Source organism: Pleurodeles waltl, chromosome 8 (genome assembly GCF_031143425.1).
Source record: "Pleurodeles waltl isolate 20211129_DDA chromosome 8, aPleWal1.hap1.20221129, whole genome shotgun sequence".
Classification (NCBI taxonomy): Eukaryota; Metazoa; Chordata; class Amphibia; order Caudata; family Salamandridae; genus Pleurodeles; species Pleurodeles waltl.
The window spans coordinates 1,142,606,347-1,142,627,416 of record NC_090447.1 but is presented as its reverse complement, the minus strand read 5'-3'; the positions used below and the strand labels follow the sequence as shown (position 1 = coordinate 1,142,627,416).

General features: G+C 45.1%; 1 protein-coding gene across 1 annotated transcript in view; it reads left to right on the top strand.

The window, feature by feature from the left end:
• SETDB2 (SET domain bifurcated histone lysine methyltransferase 2) overlaps positions 1-21,070 on the top strand; it is a 1,110,478-nt gene that overhangs the window by 162,847 nt on the left and 926,561 nt on the right. Inside the window, exons 3-4 of the mRNA XM_069203525.1 lie at positions 3,673-3,798; positions 12,454-12,519. Of these exons, the coding sequence (XP_069059626.1) occupies positions 3,673-3,798; positions 12,454-12,519 (192 nt within the window). The remainder of the gene's footprint in view (positions 1-3,672; positions 3,799-12,453; positions 12,520-21,070) is intronic.

Below are 21,070 nucleotides of genomic sequence, written 5' to 3'. Positions count from 1 at the left end.
GGTTTTTCACAGGGATGTGGTGTAAGGGAATTGGAGAATCGGGCTCAGCTGTAGGCCAAATTAAACAAGCATTGGCAAAAACAGAAGCTCTTTGACCAAGGTCAGTCATATTAGTTTTGCTAATGTTTGTTTAGGTTGATAACATAGTGTCTGGTACCATTTGCGGAGTCAAGCCAGAGCTACAAGTATTCCGACCCATTAAACAGTTATATAAAAGAATACGAATAGTATGTGTATATATGTTGTTAATATCTTATTCATTCTTTACTTAAGTATGGTCCCATTTTGCCTCATTCTACACTCGTGAACTCGGCACAATCCTCACTCTTTCGTATACACGCTTTATTCTGTCATGTTCTGAATTGTCCTTCTGTGCACACCATTCTACCCAGCGTGCCCCAGTGTGTCCCTGTAATTCCTGCTCACTCGCGTGCACCGTTCTCTTTGTGATCCAGAAGTCACTCCTGCACGCTCTGTTTTCCAACTACAATCTCCATCTTCCCCGTGTGTAGTATTGTCTTCTGCGCATCCTTCTCCCTCCGTGATTACTGCTCTCCTGTGTGCACCAGTCCCCCCTCTAAACGTCGGTCAGCTGTACACACCGCTTTAAACGCCAGCGCGCTGAACATCTACTGTTTGCACATTGCCTGTGTTCCTTCGAGCCCCTGCTCAAGTTTGCCTCAGTCTGCTTCTTTATAAACAGCCCCTCTACCCATGTGCACAGGTCTAGGAGCGACAAGGGGAGCTAAAGAGTAGATATGTGCACTGAGTACGGTTATATTTACATGTAGGTTCAATGGGTGAAGAAAAATGAAGGGGGTCGTTGCGTGGAGAGAATGCGCAGCGCATAAAGCAAGGTGCACAACTCTTGAGTTGTTTTGTTTTTTCATCCTACCAAAATATTACATGAAATGATGCGGATTTTATTTAAAAAGTATAACAAGATCGTACTATCATAACTGGGGCCTGTTTACCGGATTGTGCAACGCCTAAGTGCAGGTGCGAGTTCTTATCGAGGGTTGCATCGCAGAACACCACGGAAACTGGCTAGCAATGCCCTTTTCGAAAACAGAGCCCATATTTAGTTATTTATTTATTTAACTTGCATCTTAGAGCAAAAGTTAATATTTTATTTCGCCGTTAATTATTACTTTATACACTTTTTTCGCGACAATTCTTTTTAAGACCAAATGTCGTAGGTTTGCTCTTGGGAATAAATGTGTGTTCACTACCAACTAGCACCTCCAGTGAATATAATTTGTGTGATGAAGAGCAGAAGCTGAATTCAATTTGTGGAGTTGACACACACACACACACACACACCCACCCACCCACCCACCCATACACCACCACCCACCACCACTTAGAACTGCGCACCCATCTTGAACCGGACTCCACGAGCTCGAGCTTTCCATCTATCCTGACGAGACTGCTTGCTGGCAGGCCAGTCAGAAGTCAAGAAATGGCTAGCAGCTCATCCTACAACAGGTTCTATCCTAATGTCTGATAGGGCCTGGGCAGTGCTTAATTTGTAAATAAAAACGTGCCCGTGCCCAAAGCTCTCCTCTGAAACACGCAGCCGCTGCATTTAAATGTGCAAGCACTAAATACTGAGGCAGCGTAATCCTAAAGCCATATCCGGTCTCCTTAATCCGTTTACAGCCACTCCTGTCCCTTCAGCTCACTCTTGCAGCTTTCTGCTTTCTCCCTTTGTGACGTTTTTTCGTTGTTCTCTTCCACCGTCTTTTCCATATGTCTATTTGGCTACATGCTTGAGGCACAAAAATAAGTGCCGGTGTCCCGCACCGGGAACCACCCACTCAAATTAAGCACTGGACCTGGGCTGATTTTGTCAACGTAGCGTCACCTCCCGAGCAGGCTCGTATTGTCAGACATGGTGTGTTGCACAAGAAATTTGCCGCCCGTCCCTGAGATGGTGACTGCGTGAGGGAGCTGAGTAGAATAGCTCCACTCACAAGTATACAGTTCATAGACTGATCCTGCAGATGTCCCCTTATCTGTGCTGCTGACATGCTCACGTTGCATTTTCGGCGCATAAGCCTCGGAAATGAAAACTGATGAAGTGACTGATCTGTCATTTCGTCTGTTTATATGTCTAGCGGTCAAAGCTGCAAAACAGCTTCTCTTTCGATGCGTGGTAGGGATCGAGGGAGGGTAGCACCCCTGTGAGCAAGCCATCACTCTTTCGAAGACCTAATAAGCCACTCCCTGGTGCAAGTATTGGAACAGAGCTATTGGGACATTCCAGAGAAGTAAACACCAGCTCGCAATGACAAACTTCTCTCTCTTGCCGAATATCAGAAAAGCACGGTAGAAGAGCAAAATGATGAGGCGGTAGGGTGATTAGAGGTTTCACATTTCACCCATTGAAGAGGAAGGAGCGGTGAGGGGGGGGGGGGTGGAGGGGAAGGAGGGAGAGGCAGGGTTATTAAGCACGGTAGTGAACCATTTTGGAGACAGATCGGCAAATCGCTTTAACATTGTTTTTAGTGATGTAAACCAAAGCGGAGGATAAACTACCAGAGAAACTGCATTGAGCAATATTTTGGTCAGCAAGAGGGAAAAAAGTATAGTGCTTGATGATTGCATATAGTTTTTTTTTTTTTTATTGATACAGTAACAACAAAATAATAATGATTAGTTGACAAGGAGTAAAAAACATAGAACAATTACGCCCGAAATAGAAATTTAATTACCAGTTCAATAAAAAAAAAAAAGAGAACAAGAAACACATGAAACTAATGCAAACAAAGAATAGGGGAAGATCAATACGCAAAAGGGAAGCTAAAAAACACAAAGTCAAAGCACACAAGTGGGAAGGGATCCAGAATATAGACCCAACATCCAATAAAGAAGGGTGACATGAAAGCGTTGATTTTCATAATTCATAAGAGTTGAATTGCAAAAACCAATACAAAACACATTCATATATGTATAGAGCCCACTATCTTAATTAAACAGGCTTTTGTCTAAGGCTGCTTGAGTCAAGCACCTACACATCTGGCCATCCACAGAAAAACATCTCATCCTCTTCCACACTCAAGTTTCCTGCCTTTGTCTCTCTTGCTATGGTTCAGGGTCTGATGATGACTTATAAATCCTGGATCCCACAAATAAGCGCTGGTACACAGCATCTGCCACTGTCAGCAAAATATGGCACTGATGTTACCCACAGACCTTATACCTGACTTTAACAAAGGTCTTTCTTTGGTGATGTAACCCATGATCTGCTAGCCCCGGATGCTTAGACACTCCCTTTATTTAGTAGAAATACACCCCCTGTCACGTACTCTGGCTTCGTGAACAGCAAGGTTATAGTTTTCTTCTATCGTTATTGTACACATAATAAAGCACATAGTTAACAGATTTGAAGAATTCGGAGCTAATTCATTAGTGCTGTTAATAATTTGCTAAATAGATGCTGTGTTGTACAAAGCATTCAGCTTAGTTAGCTGTTAGGTTAAGAGGAACACAGCACTAACTTCAGCTTTCTAGGAGTATCTTTTGAATCGTTAAATTAGCTGATGTAGCACTTGGATTTGACTAGTTTCCTTCACTTTGATAGGGGGAGTACTTTTGCAATCAAATCCTAATATTCCTACCTAAAGATATTGAATGAAACGTCAGTAAAATTCCTTTTTTCATTTTCAGAAAATGCACAGAAATATTGGATGACCTTGGAAGCCAGTGGGAAAGTGGATTATATATTTGAGCAGATGCAAAACATACTTCTTTCTCTGAAGCAGAAGATTAAAGCAGGATTTGCAACAATCGAAGGTCAGAGCCGCATGTGATATATAAATGGATGATATACAACCATGCACACAAAACGCTCGATTAGCAAAATATAAGTGCAAATGATAAATGCTTGACTTTTTCTGCCACGCTTAATTGCATCTAAGTAATGACGTATAGAATGCACCATTTAAATGAGATCTATCCGACGAAATCCTGACTATGGACCTAACATCTTCAGTTGTCTTCTCTTAGTGGCAAGCTGAGGATACTAACAAAATAAAGACAAACATCTAAGCTGTTCTTACTCATTAGAACTACCTGCCCCGAATGGCATCCATGACATGTTGCAATTTACCTCAAAACTCCATGTCTGCAACATGGCCTTGTTATAGATTCATAGACTGCAAAATTCTTCCATCAAATGGTAGATATTCATGGACGGTGGTCACAGTCCACTGTAAGTTCAGAAATGAGTTTTGGAAATCATTCACTTTATAAGTATCTTAAATCATATTTTTCTGGGTTTCTATTCACCCAGCCTCTGTAAGATCACAGTGCTCTGTGTTGAAATAGTTTGCAGAATCTGTCTAGGCAGTTTGTAAAAACTGCACAGACCTTCACCCCCCGAGCCAAACCCATGGTAGGAAACTCCCAGTGTTTCTCTCTTTGAGTCTTCAACATCTTTATTTATTTTATTTATGCTAGACCAACTACACAGCCATATTATAGTACTTCACTGAAAACCGTCAATCATACTTTCCCAAATAGAAGAGTTATGGAGGTGTATTTTTTCTTCCAGGGAATCAAGGGTCCAAAGAGAAATGAACATAACCGAACAGGAGGCTTTGATCACCGAAGCATAAACTGAGACAATTTACTATGTTGTGGACATTATCCCCTAATTGGTTATTTCAGTTATTCCTCCCCTGGGGGTTATGTGAAAGGAAGTTTTTTTCTCTATTGTTGAGGCTGTTGTAAATGAAGTGAAAAAAAGATATAAGCATAATCCTCACCTCTGAGTCCTTAATAGAATTGAAACTTTCTGTTACTTAAAGCTAGGAAATGTTATTTTATCAGGAATTTCTGCTTCTGAGACCTCTTTTATGAGCTGAGAAGGTGCAAACATTCTCGAACCTGAGTAGTAAATAATGTCAATGCCATTATAAGCAAGCACTAGACTTAAATTCTGATCATGATTTCAATAAACAGCTAATGTGCGTTCCCCCAAAGTGATTATCAGACTTTAAGTTTCAATGCATCAGTCTCTGTTCCCATGCCCTGCTCACCTCCTTATGCCACTGTCCTGCTATACTCAGTATGTTAAGAACACATGTATTTGTAGAGACCATGTAGTTTTGACAGTCTTGCAGGCTTGCTTTTATATAAACAATGGCATTCGTGCTACATCAGTCACACTGGTCATGGTAACCTAGTTTACAGGGAGATCTTAAAGGAGCACCTTCCAGCTCAACTTATATTCAGTTCTCATGTTTCATTCATATCACCTCTTCCACAATCTGTTTTTGCTGGTCTTTTAACCAATACATGCCCTACAGTGTGTGTAGCTGGAGCCAATTGATGGCTATTCTTTGCCTTGCTTGAATGTTCCAAGATTAGCAAATTTATATTGAATTTTACCTTTTTTTGGGTAGCTATTCTCAACACACATGGTTCAATATCTAGAGGAGACAGTCCCCCTGTGGCCATGTGCAGCCTGGCTAACTCATCTTCTCTGACTATTTCTATCTGCAAGTATTACCAGGGCATGTGAATGAAGCCTGTTTCAGCTTCTTGTGTCTGAGACAGTCTGACAAGTGACTTGGATTAATTTTGCCTACCTTAATTCGAGTGAGATCTGTTCTCTGTGAAAGAGTAAATTGCACCAGCTTGAACCAGGCATTGCTGGCTATAGGTTTATCCTGCACATAAACTTTGTTCCAATTATTGTCTGTCAACCGTACCAGTAATTGTTTTTCACTTCTCAGAACCCTAGTAGAAGCTTAATTTTATCTGCCCTCAAGGCTTTGTACAGCCCTCTGACCAGATTCTCCCCATTGCTTAGTGCTAGCAGTTAATGTCGGCCACCCAAAATGTGATCCAGATATTCTTGACGTTCTTCTGAGGCATGCATAGTGCAGTATCTGGCCTGTTAGTGCTGGTTTCACCCCCACATTACTACAAATCTGAGTTTCTTCTTTACAAGAATTTAGTATAGACTCTGACTTCTTTTCAGTATGTTTTACTCTCCTCGGTTTATGGTGTGTTTTGTTAATTCAGACATGGGTGCGTAAGGGTTTCTTTTAGCATCCTTAACTTTTCCAAAGTCTGATTGTTCCATCTTTAGTGCTGTACCATTTTTCTTTTGTCATACATATTTTTTAATAGAATTATAAATAAAAACAAAAATAATCTCTATCCTTCGTAGTCCCAAATTACATATGCAAAAAATGCATGTCGCTACACCTAAATTAGGAATAATCCACTTTTCACTATCATAAGGGGAAACACCTTACGTACAGTTGCGTTTGAAAGCATATTAATTCACTGTGTTGTCTAAACATAGCCAGATTATAGTATTTCCACTAAGACACTGTTAACGGCTACTTGGATCTTGTATGAAACACTGTTTACACACCCAAAATTTGTAGGATCAGCTCAAGGGTAACATATAATTCAGTATTGTCATCTGCCTGCTAATCTTCGTCTGCCATAATTTTACTCAATTTCTTCACACTGCAGACAGGCTCTTCGACTTTTCCAGCTGCTCTGAATATATATTCTTTTATTTTGTTGGTGTAATCTGTCTTTCTAATGGTCTCCAGCACGAAGCCTGGAATATAAAACTGTAGTGCTTTGGAGCTGTCTGGAGCTTTTCCGTGACTTTTAGGTCCCTTGCCTGGGACATTAAGGCTCAACCCCAAATCCTTCCCTCTGCTCAAGGACTCCAGATCGCTTTAATTTGATGGCGTTTGTCGTTTTTTTGTCATGCTGCAAGAGCCACTGTAATGAAGTGTGAAGTGAAAAGAAAGAGATCCTTGTTCCCTCCCTGTTAGAAGCCCCAGGATGCTAATTTGCCTGGCATTCTCTAATTCTAATTGCTTGGTCTTTATTCCCTTAAATATTTTTATTTAATTTTTGCGCAGATCTGAAATTTTGTCTTTTAGAAGGCTTTCTTTCTCTATCATGCAGCAGTCAAATAAATAAAAATAAAATCAAATATTGCAAGACAAAAAGGACGAGAAAAATAAATCTAGCAGGAAGAAGGTAAGGAAAATTGAAAAAAGAAAAACAAAACAAATTAGAAGAGAGAAATCGGGGCTGGGGTAGGCAGCAACGTCCTGCACTGTTAACTTCCCAGGCCTCTCAGGACTAGGAGCACAGTGATGAAGTGCTGCTTTTACAGGTGGACAGCTGCATATTCTCGAACCAGATGACCAGCAATTTATGATGGAAACTTCTAACTGCAGGTTCCTCATCTTGTGAATATTCCACAAGCATCAGACTGGATCTGGAAACTTTTAAAACTTGTACTCCTGTGTGCTGGTAGGTGGTGTGTGGCTGTGCAGTAACGTTGCAAAGTGATTATTGAAGCCACATTTAAGTTCCACCCATACACCCTGACGTCAGTTCCTTTCTTTCCATGCCTTCCAATGTTGATACAGCACTTCTCCTTGGTTTTAAAGACCCCCTTTTTATCAAAGTTTTACAGTGTTCAAGGGAAAATGTCACTCCGCTTAGACATGAAGGTTCAAACCATGTAGGGACTGCCACATACAGATGTCTGTGACAGACCCTCACAAGCTATGCCTTTGGTGGTTGGGGTAAGGGCACAATTGCAGGCCCTGAAATGCCCAGATTATTCGAAGGCCAGACTTGACTACGAGGCGAAGCGTTATGTCTTCAAACATAAGACTTCGCCACACGAGGGGTCAAAATTGAAAGGAAGGTCCTGATTCTGAAGTTGTTCCTGTCGCAGATGGTTGTGGCTGAAGTCTTTTGGTAAGTCCAAGAAAAGGCATTAAAAGTCGAAGCAGGAATTAGTTCCTCCCCACCTCTCTTGGAGTCCAAAAGAGCATGAGGGCATCAAGGATTTAGAGTCTAGTTCCACCACATAATGGATTTCCGGGTCCACCCATTTGACATCACAGCAAATAGAGGCCTTCAGAGAGGCCATGTTGTGCATTTTTGGCACTTTATTGGTTCCCTCTGGTGCACCTTTGAGTCCCAAGGATCCACAGGGACTTCTCTTTGGGCTTCCCTGGCAGCTTTACTGTTGGTGCCTTCTGTGCCCCTCAAACTCACATTGGGTTCAGCACCAGCCGGTGCTGGTCTTGCTTCCGTTCTCATCCTCTGCGCCAGTCCCTCTTGCATCGAGATGGGTGCCAATGCCACTGACAGACTTGCATCCTTTTGTGCTGTGCAAGCAGAATGCTCCATGACCTTGACCGAGGCTGCTTCTAGCTCCCACCCTGGCGCAGCCAATGGGCAGTCCTTCTGACTCCCATACCTTGCCCTTATCACACGGTAGGGCCAAAAATGTACATACTCTATTTGACTGGCTCAGATAACGATAACTTTAATGAAAGGCATGATTTTATTCCCCATTATGATGAGGAAAATTGGTATGAGGAATTACCAAATGCCAGTGGCCTGGACACTTCTCCAGATATTGGCCTTGTTTCTCCGCATGGCCCTGCCAATGAGGAAAGCGCATCCTTAGCAATAGTCAAGTGTGGGGTGGCAGAAGTATTAGATCTACAGTTACCAATTATGGAAGTGCAGACTAATGTTCTGACGCAGTTACTCCAACCTGGTCAAGCACCTGTGGAACCTCTGTTACTATTTAATATAGCCCTTACGGATACCCTCATAGGCATTTGGGGAAAGCCATGTTCGGGGCCATCACTTAATAGGCAGGTTGCTCGCGGCCATTGGACAGCTCCAGGAGATCCAGCCTTTCTTACACACATTCCAATGCCAGAGAGGTTGGTAGTGCAGGCACCCACAAATAAGGTAAATCCCAATGCCTTCCCTAACACCCCACCTGATTATGAGTTAAAACAAATAGGGACATTTGGCATGCAGGTTTTCTCCTCTGCAAGCCTTGCTCTCAGGTCAGTGAATGCCCAGCTGTCATTTAGGCTCTACTCCCATGCCCTTTATGACTGAGTGGCACATGTTTTACTGGCTGTTGCTGATGGCCTTTGGGCATACCGTGCTCAAGCTACGGAAGATGAATGGGACACAGTGAAATTCATAGTATGTTCTGGCTTGATGGTTGCAATGCAGAGAAAATTGATAATACTTTCTGGCTTGGACACTCCCAATTGCTTAGGTTGAGCAATTGTATTAGTGTGCTACTTTTCCATCATGCCTGGGTGAAGTCTTTGGGCTGCTCCAGGTATGTTTAAGCTTTCGTAAAGGACATTTTATTTGGTGGCCGTCACATCTTAGGCGACAAAGTAGATTGAGCCCTGCAGTGGTTTAAAGGAAGCAGGGTCATTGCACTTTCCTTGAGTCTTTCTGCCCCACCAGACATTTCCAACAGGACTTTCGTTCTCTCTGTGGCTGTGGTCCTGTTTTCAGTTTGCCACCACCAGATCTCTCAACCAGGCCAATAAACCTTTCAGCCCTTTCGTGGCCAATGGCGCACTTCACAAAAACAACACTTGGAGCCAGGCCGGTAGGGCTGGGGCCAAATCAGTTGGTGTCTGCAGTCTTCTCTGCTGGGGGTCAGCTTAGCAGTCCTTCTTCTTGTTGTCTTCCTGAGATTGGCAGGAATCTGGTGAGCTAGTTCAGGGGTGTCCCCAAATACTAGATTTAGGGGCGTTACAAGGGTCAGAGGGCAGTAGCCAATGGCTACTGTCTCTGAGGGTGGCTACGTTCTTCCTGTGCCCACTTCCTTTGTGGAGGGGGGCCACATTCCTAACCCTATTGGTCTCTGACCTCCAAACCAAGATGGAAGATTCTGCAGGGTGGGGGGGTGGGGGGGGGTCACTTCAGCTCTGGACGCTTTAGGGGTGGTCCTGGCTGGAATGGTCACTCCTTCCTGTTTTAACTAATTTTCCCGCCAAACTTGCTGCCAAAAGTGGGCCTTTGTCTGGGGTGGTGGGCATTTCCACTAGCTGGAGGGCCCTGAGGCACTATAACAGGAGGCCTGAGCCTTTGTGGCTCACCACCAAGTGTTATAGTTCCTGCAGGGGGGAGGTGTGAAGCATCTCCACCCAGAGCAGGCTTTGTTTCTGGCCTCGGAGAGGACAAAGGCTCTCACCCTATGGGGTCAGAAACCTGTCTGCTACTAGCAGGCTGGCACAGACCAGTCATCCCTACACTAGAGGGCTGGGTAATATATGGGGGGCATCTCTAAGATGCCCTCTTTGTATTTTATTTTATTTTTTACAATAAATCCAACACTGGCATCAGTGTGAGTTTATTGCGCTGAGAAGTTTGATACCAGGTTAGCAGGATCCTATCACGCACTCAGTCAAGTTAGCATCAGATATCAGGCAACATTGGGGGGAGGGGTAACTGCAACAAGGGCCAGTTTCCTACACACACCTCCTGTATCCCATCATGCTCTAAAGGTGACAGTTGGGTCAGTACTTTTTTACAGCGACATGAGGAACAGAACACAGACATGTATAACTACTGTATGCAATATTTCATCCAATGGGGGGAGAGGAGTGTTGCTTATAATTTTGATGAGGATTCCCCTGGAAGAGAACTAGGATTACAGGTAAGTAACATATCCTTCTCTTCCAGGGGATCCTCATGAATAGTCATAAGCACTGAATAGAGTAGCAAGCCCATCCCACACCCGGCAGATGAATTAGGAGCAAGCACGAGCAGCTGTAATCATTGGAATAAATTCCTCAAGGAGGCCTGCTGTGTCCGTTTTAGTGTCAGAATCTAGACAGTAATGCCTTGTGAAAGTATGAACTGATCTCCAAGTCACAGCTTTGCAGATTTTGGAGATAGGAACATTCATTAGTAGGGCTGCTGTGGCTGCCATGCCCCTTGTGGAGTGCGCTTTGGGTCCGGCAGGTAACTGTTTGTTGGTTAATTGGTAGTTGAACAGAATACAGGAAACTACCTATCTAGGAATTGCCTGCTTAGAGAAGGCGAAGCCTGTCCTCATGGGGCCACAGTTAACAAACAGACGGTCAGATTGTCGGATGGCTTTGGTCAGGCAACTACTAACTTGTGGTCGACCTGTTGGAGACTCATCGTTTATAGTGTTTGCCTGCATATTGACTCTATTACAGTACTGTAACTTAGTTTACAGTAGTGTGTCGTTGGGTCAGATTACCAAACTGCACAGTGTTGAAAATTTTGTGATCACACAAAATACTATAATCTCATAGCCGTAACACAGTGTTCACTGGCTACTGGTGAATCAGAGAATGAAATTCAAGGTCCTGTGCGTGGTTCACAAAAATATTTTAGTGAAGAGACTCGAAGCCTGGCTCCCCAGCCACTAAATCAATAAATACGTTGCTGCTGCCCCTCCTCGGGATAAAGCCTTGGAATCACTGAAATCTTGTCTTTGTTCCTCTGCTTCTAGGACAAATCTCCAATTACAGACTTTCAGCGAGGCCTTAAAAAAATACTGTTCCAGTAATTGGAGACTTTCTGTGTTTTCTGCTTTGGCATAATTGGCTTTCAGTGTCTTGTTATATCAGGATTTGCACCAACAGTCCACTGGGTGGTGTATGTTGCGTTTTATCAATAAAGAAGTCAATCAATCAAAATGGCCGCTGCGGTACTAATGAAGAGGGATAACGCGCAAGGAACATTAACAGTTACTTAACATCAACAGAATCCCCTGCTAAACAGCGGAAGGTTTCGTAAGCCCTATTTATTTAAAAAAAAAAAGAGACATTACATTTTTTCTGTAGGGGTTAAGCTAGTGGAGCTTCCACTGGATATTTTATAGAGCACAAGCCAAACGATGTCCCAGCCATGTACATTTCATATCGGCAGCAGGAAGTACTATTAGGTTTAGGAGCATACACAGGTTGGAAACAGAACTGCCGCACGTCGTGTAAGAATGAGATGGTGAATGTAGCAGGTAGGCCGGTGTTAGCGGATACACCTATCATCCATAGTGTGGAAACCTGACAGCAGCACAGGTTGCAATTAAGTAAAGAAGGAGCAAGAGAGGCCAGAGAAAGTGGGCGAGCGCTTCTGTACTGGGCCACCTCACGAATTTAGCCCCTGCAATGAGATAGCTGAGAGAGGAGACTTTAACGTGGAGAGCGAGCTTGGGTGAGATTGGGGAGGGGGATATATTGCGGAAGGGTGATGGGAAAAGCGTGAGGGAGAGAGAACTGAGGAGGAGAGTTTGAAAAAGAAGCGTGTAAGTGAAAACGAGGTGACAGCGTTGCCTAGCTTTAATTGTTCTCCATTACAGTAGTGGTCGCAGACCCTCCGTGTTTCATTACTTGTGCCCTCAGTCAGTCATTCAGAGTCCCACCATAAAGCATGATGGGATTTATAGACTGCATGCTTAAAAATGTTGGCTAAAACCTCCCACTGGCTTCCCTTCACCCTCATGGCACGGGTAAGTTGACAGACGTGCGACAGGTACAAGGAGCTACTGAATTGCAGTTTACAAAGTGTGTCTCTTAGATTAATATTTTTTCTTAGTGTTTCATGCACGTATTATATGTACTGTGTATTTTTATGTTACAGATTACTTAAAAGCAATGGCTCTTGTGAAGGCGGCTGGCTTAAGCACTACTGGAACGTTATCAAGTGGTATGAATTGTTCAGCATTCTTTTTTCTTGTTAATATTTTTAGACTTATAACCGCTCATATTCCCTTCATATGATAAATATATGATAAGAAATTGCAAACACTGGTTTTCTGATAGGGAGAAGGTAACATGTTTTTTTGATAGCGGCATAACTAGGAAGAATAATGCTTTTAGTTGCACCTATATATTGGTGATTATGAAAATATCTAAAAGTTTATTGAAAAAAGACACATATGTTTATCTAAAGCTCAATGTGGGTTCAAAAATGAAAGAAATGATAAGTGTGAATATAATGCATCGTCATGTGAATTGTGAGGCTTTGAATTTTGTCTGTGGTGCCAAGTGTAGGAAAGTACCCTCTTTTTGGCATGGTCACCCCCTACTTTTTGCCTGACGTCAGTGTGATTTGACTGTGTTTACTGGGATCCTTCGAACCAGGACCCCAGTAACTGTGCTCTCCCCCTCTGGATTTGGTTGTCCCTAACTTTTTACATCCCACAATTGGTATACTGGTGCCCCTATATAGGTCCCTAGTATATGATGCCTCTTTACCCAGGGCTTTGGGGCACCAGGGCTTCCCCATGGGCTACAGCATGTATTATGCCACCCATGAGAGCCCATGCAAAGTGTGTCTGCAGGCCTGCCATTGCAGCCTGCATGAAAGGGTGCATACACCCTTTTCACTACAGGTCACTGCACCAGGTCACTGTAAGTCACCCCTGTGGTAGGCCCTCCTACCCCAGAGGGTAGGGTGCATGTACCTGTGTGAGAGGTCACTCCTGCATGAGCAGAGGTGCTCCCATGAACTCCAGCTCCATTTTCCTGGACTTTGTGAGTGCGGGGAAGCCTATGTCCAGCTACATAATGGTAGCTCCGAACCTAGGCATGTTTGGTATCAAACATGTTGAAATCTTACCCAAATACTGTTGCCAGTATTGGTTGTATGATTCCATGCATCCATGGGCTCCTTAGAGGACCCCTACCTTTGCTCCTACCAGTTGGCAGGATTTTCCCAGGCAGCCCGCGCTACAGCCATCCTACAGACAGGTTTCTGCCCTCTTGCTTCTTGAACAGCTCAAGCCCAGGAAGGCAGAACAAAGGATTTCCTTTGGGAGAGGGAGGCAACACCTTCTCCCTTTGGAAATAGGTGTTACATGGCTTGGGAAGGGTAGTCTCCCCAATCCACTGGTATGCTTTGAAGGGCACATTTGGTGCCTTCTTTGCCTAAACAATTCTGCACCAGTTCAGGGACCTCCAGTCCCTGCTCTGGCATGAAACTGGACAATAGAAAGGGTAGTACCACTCCCTTGTCCATCACCAACCCATGGGTGGTGCCCAGTGCTCCTCCAGGTGGCCACTTGATTCTTCCATCTTGAATCCAAGGTGGGCAGAGGCCTCTGGGAGCATCTGAGGGGCAAGGTCAGGCAGGTGACGTCACAGCCCCCTCCTGATAGGTGGTCACCCAGCTAGGTGACCATTCCACCTTTTAACGGTTATATATGGTCTCCCTCTTGGGTGGGTCCTCAGATTCGATGTGCAAGGTTCCAGCAGGACTCCTCTGCAACGCTTACTTCAACTTCTGGCCACTGGGACCACAACTGGACTTCACATGAACCTACAAACTGCAGCTCCAGCGACAATTTAGCTCTGCAACATTGTTTCTCCGGCTCCTTACAGCAACTGCAACATTTCCCCGGCTGTGCATCCTCTGAGGGCAGCAAGTCTTCAGTCCGCACCAAGAGGCAAGAAGGACTCTACCTTGGAGTGAAGGAGTCACCTCCCTGCATCCGCAGGCACCAACTGCAATGACGACTGGCTGCGTGGGTCCTTTCTCCTGCAACTCTGCATGGATCCTGCATCACAGGTGGTAGTCGTGAGTGGTCCCCTTGGCCTCCTCTACCACCTCTCCAACTTTGGAAGTGGTGAGTCTTTGCCTGTCTAGCAGGACGGTACCCCTGTGCACCGCGACTCTTGCAGCTACCAAGGCTTGTTGGCTCTCCTTCCAAGGGATCTTCAGGCTCTGAGTAGCCCCGGTCTCCGGCACTCTCCCCTGCAACGCGTAGTCTCCTGTCTTCTGCTCCAGTGATGTGGGATCCTTTCCAGGTGTGCTGAGAGGGCCTCACTGCGACTCCTGTGTTTGCTGCCTGTGAGTTGCCTGTAGGAGGTGCATCCACAACTTCTTGCTCTCCTGACTGCTGGGGGTTGCCGGGGACTCCCCTTGTTGGGTTGAGTCCCCTCAGACCCTCCTGGTCCCCAGCAGCTTTGCAACGTCTCTTCCGCGATTTTTGCCTTTGCCAAGGCTTGTTGGTGGTTTTTCCACATTATTAACTGACTGCAACTCTTCTTTCGACGTGGGACATCAACTGCATCACTTCTGGAACTCTTCCTCTGCTCCTGTGCTGCATAACCGTCTCCTGGTCTTCACTGTCGACCTAGTCCGGCATCTCCAGAAGGGTGGGTAGTCGCTCTTTCCCAAATCGAACACTCCAACTGGAACTGGTCTTGGTCCCTTTCATTTTCAGGTCCTCTTCTGTTTGGGCTCATCTTCTGTTTTTTGCAGTCTTGCTTGGGTCTTGCACAGTTCTTTTACAAAGTTTCTCTGTGGTTTGGGATAAACCAGGTACTTACCCCTTCTCTCCTGGTCACTGGAGGGGCACTCTGGTACTTACCTTTTGGGGTTTCTAGTTCCTCCAGCTCCCCTATACAGATTCCACTTACCTGGGTTGGGGTCCAGCATTCACATTCCATTTTTGTACCATTTATGGTTTGGGCTCCCCATGGGGTCACTATTGTTATTGCACTGTTTTCTGGTGTTTATTTGCCCATTCTTGATAACTAAGGTGTATAAAATATTGTGTTTACTCACCTGCTAGTAGAGTATTGCCTATATAGTTTTTAGTATGTGTGTCACTTAAATAAAGTACCTTTACTTTTGAAACACTGTGTGGGTCTTTCATGTGTGTAAGTGCTGTGTTGTATTGCATGAGCTTTGCATGTCACCTAGATAAGCCTTGGCTGCTCATCCACAGTTACCTCTAGAGAGCCTGGCTTCCTAGACACTGACTACACCACACTAATAGGGGATACCTAGACCTGTTATAGGGTGATAATACCATAGGTACTCACTACACACCAGGTCAGCTTCCTACATTAGTGGTGCAGTGGTAGGGTAAGCACTTGCAATTGCCTTACCACTCTGTCACTGAGTACTTTCCAGAGGAAGGACCATTTACTAACCATTAGGCACACTACACACTTAGTGTTAGGGATCTAGTCTTCTAAGTTTGGGTAAGCTAGGGTCTGGCATAGCCTTGCTCCAAACTTCTTTGGGAGCCTAGAGTTAGAGTAGTTAGTTACTCCTACACCAGTCTAGCTAGACACCATGTCTTCAGTTGAGCTGTAATCTCAGGACCTGAACTCTCAGTATGAGGGTTTAATTTTCCAGGAGTTATGTGAGATGAGTGCTGATAGGAAACTAAGGACTGGGAGAAATCCCAACAAAATTCTGCTTCTGGGCCTGCTCCTCCAGGATGACCAGGACCATGATGTAGCCAGGAGGAGGAAGAAGTAGAATCTGACCCCCAGTGCTAGAAAGAGTAGAATTAGACACTGGGTGGGCCAGGAAGTACCCAGGCAGGATCAGAGAAGTCCTATGAACACTCACAGTCCTACTAGTAGCACTACTGGTAGTGAAAAGGGAGGTCACACAAGTAGGTACACCTTTTTCCCTAGAAGGCTAGCTGAGAGGGGTTCCAAGAATATGAACAGGTCCTCCTCTGCCCATTCTCATATCTCCTTAGTCTCTGAAGGGACCCACTGCTCAACTTCAGGTGAAGATTCCCTAGACAGGGAGCTCAGGCAACTGAGACTGGAGAAGGGCAAGCTGAGGCTGCACCAGTACCAGCTGGCCCTAGACAGGGAGGCCTTGGCAGTGGAGAGAGAAAGGCAGTGGTTGGGGTTAGTGCTCCATGGTGGCAGCAGTTCTAGTTGCAGGGACACCAGGGTCAAGGAAGACTCTTTTGACTCTAGGAACCTGAACAAGATAGCCCCACCTGACAAGGTAGGTGATTACCTCTATAAGTGGTTCACTGCTCTAGAGAGGGCCCGTGAGGTACCACGGTTCCCCCAGGGGCAGTGGGAAGCTATATTTTGGATCTCCTTCTCTGACAAGGGTATGGATAGACTCTTCACTGTCCGAGAAAAGGATGCAGACAATTACACGTTTTTTTAAATCTGCACTGCTAGATGGGTTTGGTTTGACTACTGAGCAGTACATGATCAAATGCAGAGAGACCAGGAAAGGGTCCTCCCAAGATTGGGTTCATTTTGTGGACTGCTCTGTGAAAGCTCTGGAAGGCTGGTTGCATGGGAGCAAAGTTAGTGACTACCAGGGTTTGTATAACCTAATTTTGAGAGAGGAGTACATTTTGAATAACTGTGTTTCTGATCTGCTGCATCTGTACTTGGTGCATCTGACCTCTCCCCAAGAATTGGGAGAGAAGGCTGCCAAGTGGGTCCGCGCCAGGGTGAGTAGAAAGGCTCACACAGGGGGTGACCACAAAAAGAAGGAAGCAGGTAAGTCTCAAGACAATGGTGGGGACAAAGGTTCATCAGAGTCTTCATCAGGCCCACAAATCTCCTCAGGGGTTGGGAACAAAACCTCTTTCTCCTCTTCCAACCACAAAAGGCCTTGGTGCCATGCTTGCAAAAACCAAAGCCATAGGGCAGGGGACAGCTCCTGCCCTGAGAAAAGCACCACGCCTTCCACCACTGCCAACCCCACTTCTACTCGTAGTGCTCCTAGCAACAGTAGACAGTCCAGAAGTGTAGCTGGACTCACCTTATGGACTGTAGTGAGGTCTGGGTTTGTTAGAGAGATCACTGAGGGTCTCTTGGTCTCTAATGGGGCATTGACTTGGCCACCCTTGCTGCCTGTCCCCTTAACGTAAGTACAGACAGCACCCCCTAATTAATGGTGTTGAGGCTGAGGCCTACACGGACACAGGTGCCAGTGTCACTATGCTGACTGAGAAACAGGTGTGTCCTGAGCAACACCTACTTGGTCACACATACCAAGTGACTGCTGCTCACAATAACACCCTGTGTCACCCTGTGGCAGTTCGTGATTTCCGCTGGGATGCGTTACTGATCCTAAAAAAGTTGTGGTTTCCTCAGACCTACCTGTAGAATGCTTACTAGAGAATGATTCAGAGATCTCAGCTTGGGCTGAGGTGGAGTTGGAGGCCCATGCAGCAGTGCTGGGCATCCCAGGGCATATATTTGCCCTACCAAGAACACTGGCCAAAAAAGCAAAAAGAGCAAGGAACCTTGGAGTCTAGAACAATGGCCCAATAGCTTCCTAAACCTAAGAGCAGAAAGGGCGAGAAGGTACCCCTTGCTCCAGCCTCCTGTGAGGATTCCTCTCCTGAGGGAGAAGAATCCACTCCTTGGGTGGAACCTGCACCAGAAAAGCTGCACGCTGACACAGCTAAGCTCTTTGGTGCAGGGTGGGCCCACCAGGAAAGAGCTCATTAAGGAACAACAAGTTTGTCCTACACTGGAGAGCATAAGGCAGCAAGCTGCAGCACAACAGGCAGGGAATGTCAGTGGCACCCATAAGTTGTACTGAAAAACAGTCTCCTTTACTCAGTGTCGAGGGATCCCAAGCCTGGTGTCACCAGGAGATTGGTTATCCCTTTGAAGTTTAAGGACTTCCTGTTGACCCTGACACATGACATTCCCAGGGCAGGTCACTTGGGGCAAAGCAAAACTTGGGACAGGCTTGTCCCACACTTTCACTGGCCCCAAATGTCAGAAGACACAAATGAGGTTTGTCACTTCTGTGTCACCTGTCAAGCCACTGGCAAGACAGGTGGCACCCCAAAGGCCCCCTTAATTCCACTTTCTGTGGTTGAGGTTCCTTTTTAAAGAGTGTTGGGGTGGACATTGTTGGCCCCCTGGACCCTCCAACAGCCTCTGGGAACAGAATTATTCTGGTGGTAGTGGGCCATGCCACCAGGTACCCAGAGGCCATTCCTCTTAGGACCACTACAGCAGCTGCATTGGCAAAAGACCTTGGTATCTTTTCAAGAGTGGGTTTTCCTAAAGAGGTGGTATCAGACAGAGATGCAAAATTTATATCTGCTTGCCTTAAAGCCATGTGGAAAGAGTGTGGTGTTACTTACAAGTTCAACACTCCTTACCACCCCCAAACAAATGGCTTAGTAGAGAGGTTTAACAAAACTCTCAACGGTATGATAATGAGTCTCTCTGGAAAGCTCAGAAGGTGATGGTGTGGCCTCTTTCCTTGACCCATTGCTTGGCAAGCTAGACCTTATGTGTGAATTATTGATGCATGGGCAAATAGTAACAACGCTCCAAAACGAAAGAACCGCTGACCATTTGACCCTCTGAGGGATGGCCGAAATCCAGATGGTATAGTGCATTGTGGGACCAGTAGTCCAGCCTTCCACGAAGTTTCAGGCCCCTACTTTCTTCCCCTGGACTTCTGGATGTCGAATTAACTTCATGCTGTGCTTACCGCTGCCAAGGTTTGTTGGTCGCTAGTCTGGCAACTGACCCCCACACAGGACGCTGCACCTAGAGGGCACCTATATCCGACATCAGCAGCGGCCTCGTTGTTGTGTTTTTGCATCTTGTTCCATACAGCATGCTGTGAGTGGTAAAGGTAGCTGTCCCGCTGCTCCTATTCAGCACCAAGAATAGCCAGGACAACTCTATTCCCGGGCTTCACGGGCCAGGTAAAATTGAACTGACAGTTGTTGCATCCTGGGACCTGCCTCATCTCTACCCTCCATAGATTCCACGTAACTCTAGCTGCTAGTGACCGATTGTCACTATCACTTTTTCCCATTGATCACAGTGCAAAAGTTCAGCAGTTTTGAATTGCTGTGATTTATGTTTTCTTCTAAAATCCATAGCTTTGGTTATATGTATTTGATCAAGTTCGATTTGGTGTCTAAATTAATATATAAATCCGCTTTATTTTTATAAATTGGTGTCTGATTTACTTCGAGTTGTGTGAATTACCTATCGTCCACTTTGGTACTGTGAAATGCTTAACACAAGTTCCTCTAGTAAAGCCTGACTTCTCTTTGCCACTGTACCAGGACGGAGCTAAGGATTTATTAGTGTTAATCCAAGGGCCATTTTTAGGGTTTGTGACAGTATTGCATTGTGAATCTTAACCAGCTTCACTACCTTCCTACAACACACAAAAATGCAGATATCCTCACAAGCATGCACGCTTGCATTCTTCTTTCTTGGCATGTCCCTGGAAGCGCACACATAAAACACACCCTGTCTCGTGCCCTCTGTCTGTTTCTCACTGTTTCTCACTCTTTCTCTCTCTCACTAGCCATGCACATCCTGAAACGTGCCCAATTGTTATGTTCTTTAACACTGCACTTCTTGTGTTCTCCTTCACCACGTGTGGCCATCTCTTCACGTTTCTCGCCATTGTCTAGATTGCCATAGTTAGTGCCTCCAGCTAAATGGCGCTTTCTCCTGCCATGTGCAGGAGGTGATGCTTCCCAGCTTCAGAACCTTTGAGTAACCTGCTGGGCTTCAGGCCTGTAAGCTACTTACTGGCAGTTGGTGAGTTACCAGTTGTGGAGGCACCTGTTCCAAAATGATACCATTAGGAGATACTGAGAGTGCCAGACACCGTGTAAGCACTAATTTTTAGCATCCTACACTCAGAAGATCCTCATGGATACATAAAAAGAATCATGTTCCCCATTGACATTTTCTGGAATGTTCTGTGTGATGAAAGCCGAAGAGACATGTCCTTTTGCAAGAAATTTCATAATAAAACTGAGGCTTTTCCTTATGAGTCCTCATATCCAATCGATGTAGAGATGCTACCTCCTAAAAGATTCTTTAGGATGCAAGTAATGTTTTTGCTATGTTTCCTTACCACCATGAGAAAGATGGCTTATCAAAATGACATTTCTGCTAGAGAACACTCTTTTTATCACCTTTGCTGATAAGTGTTAGGCTAGTAAGTTGTATGTGGAGGATGTTCTTCAGCTTAAAAGACCACATCCATTTCCTTTGTCCCACACCAACTGGTGAACTCCAAGCTGCAAAGACAGCTATGGCTTGTTGTTGCCTCTTCCAAATAAACTATTAATGCAGCATGACCTCTTCTGCAACCAGCAGGGAGTGCTCTTAAGTCCAACCTGGTGGAACGTAGTCCTTTGTACTGATGTCATGCATTACTGATTCAGGTTTCCTTTCCATTGTTGGCTTGCAGCACAAGAAACTAGCCCAGCCCATCAAACTACAATTGCAACCATGATCTCTTTGGAAATATAGTCCCTGCCATTTTATGCAACTCCAGCAACTCTGTTTTGTCAACCCAATGCCATGTGTACCACACACACTTTGCAGCTTTTTCTAAGAACACAGAACTTTAATTTAATCTTTATTTTGTGCTGGGGAAACAAGCACGAGAAGCAGGGCGCATCCAATGCACCACATGCCAACTTTGGAACAATCTACTGGGACACCTCAGATGTCAGTTTAAT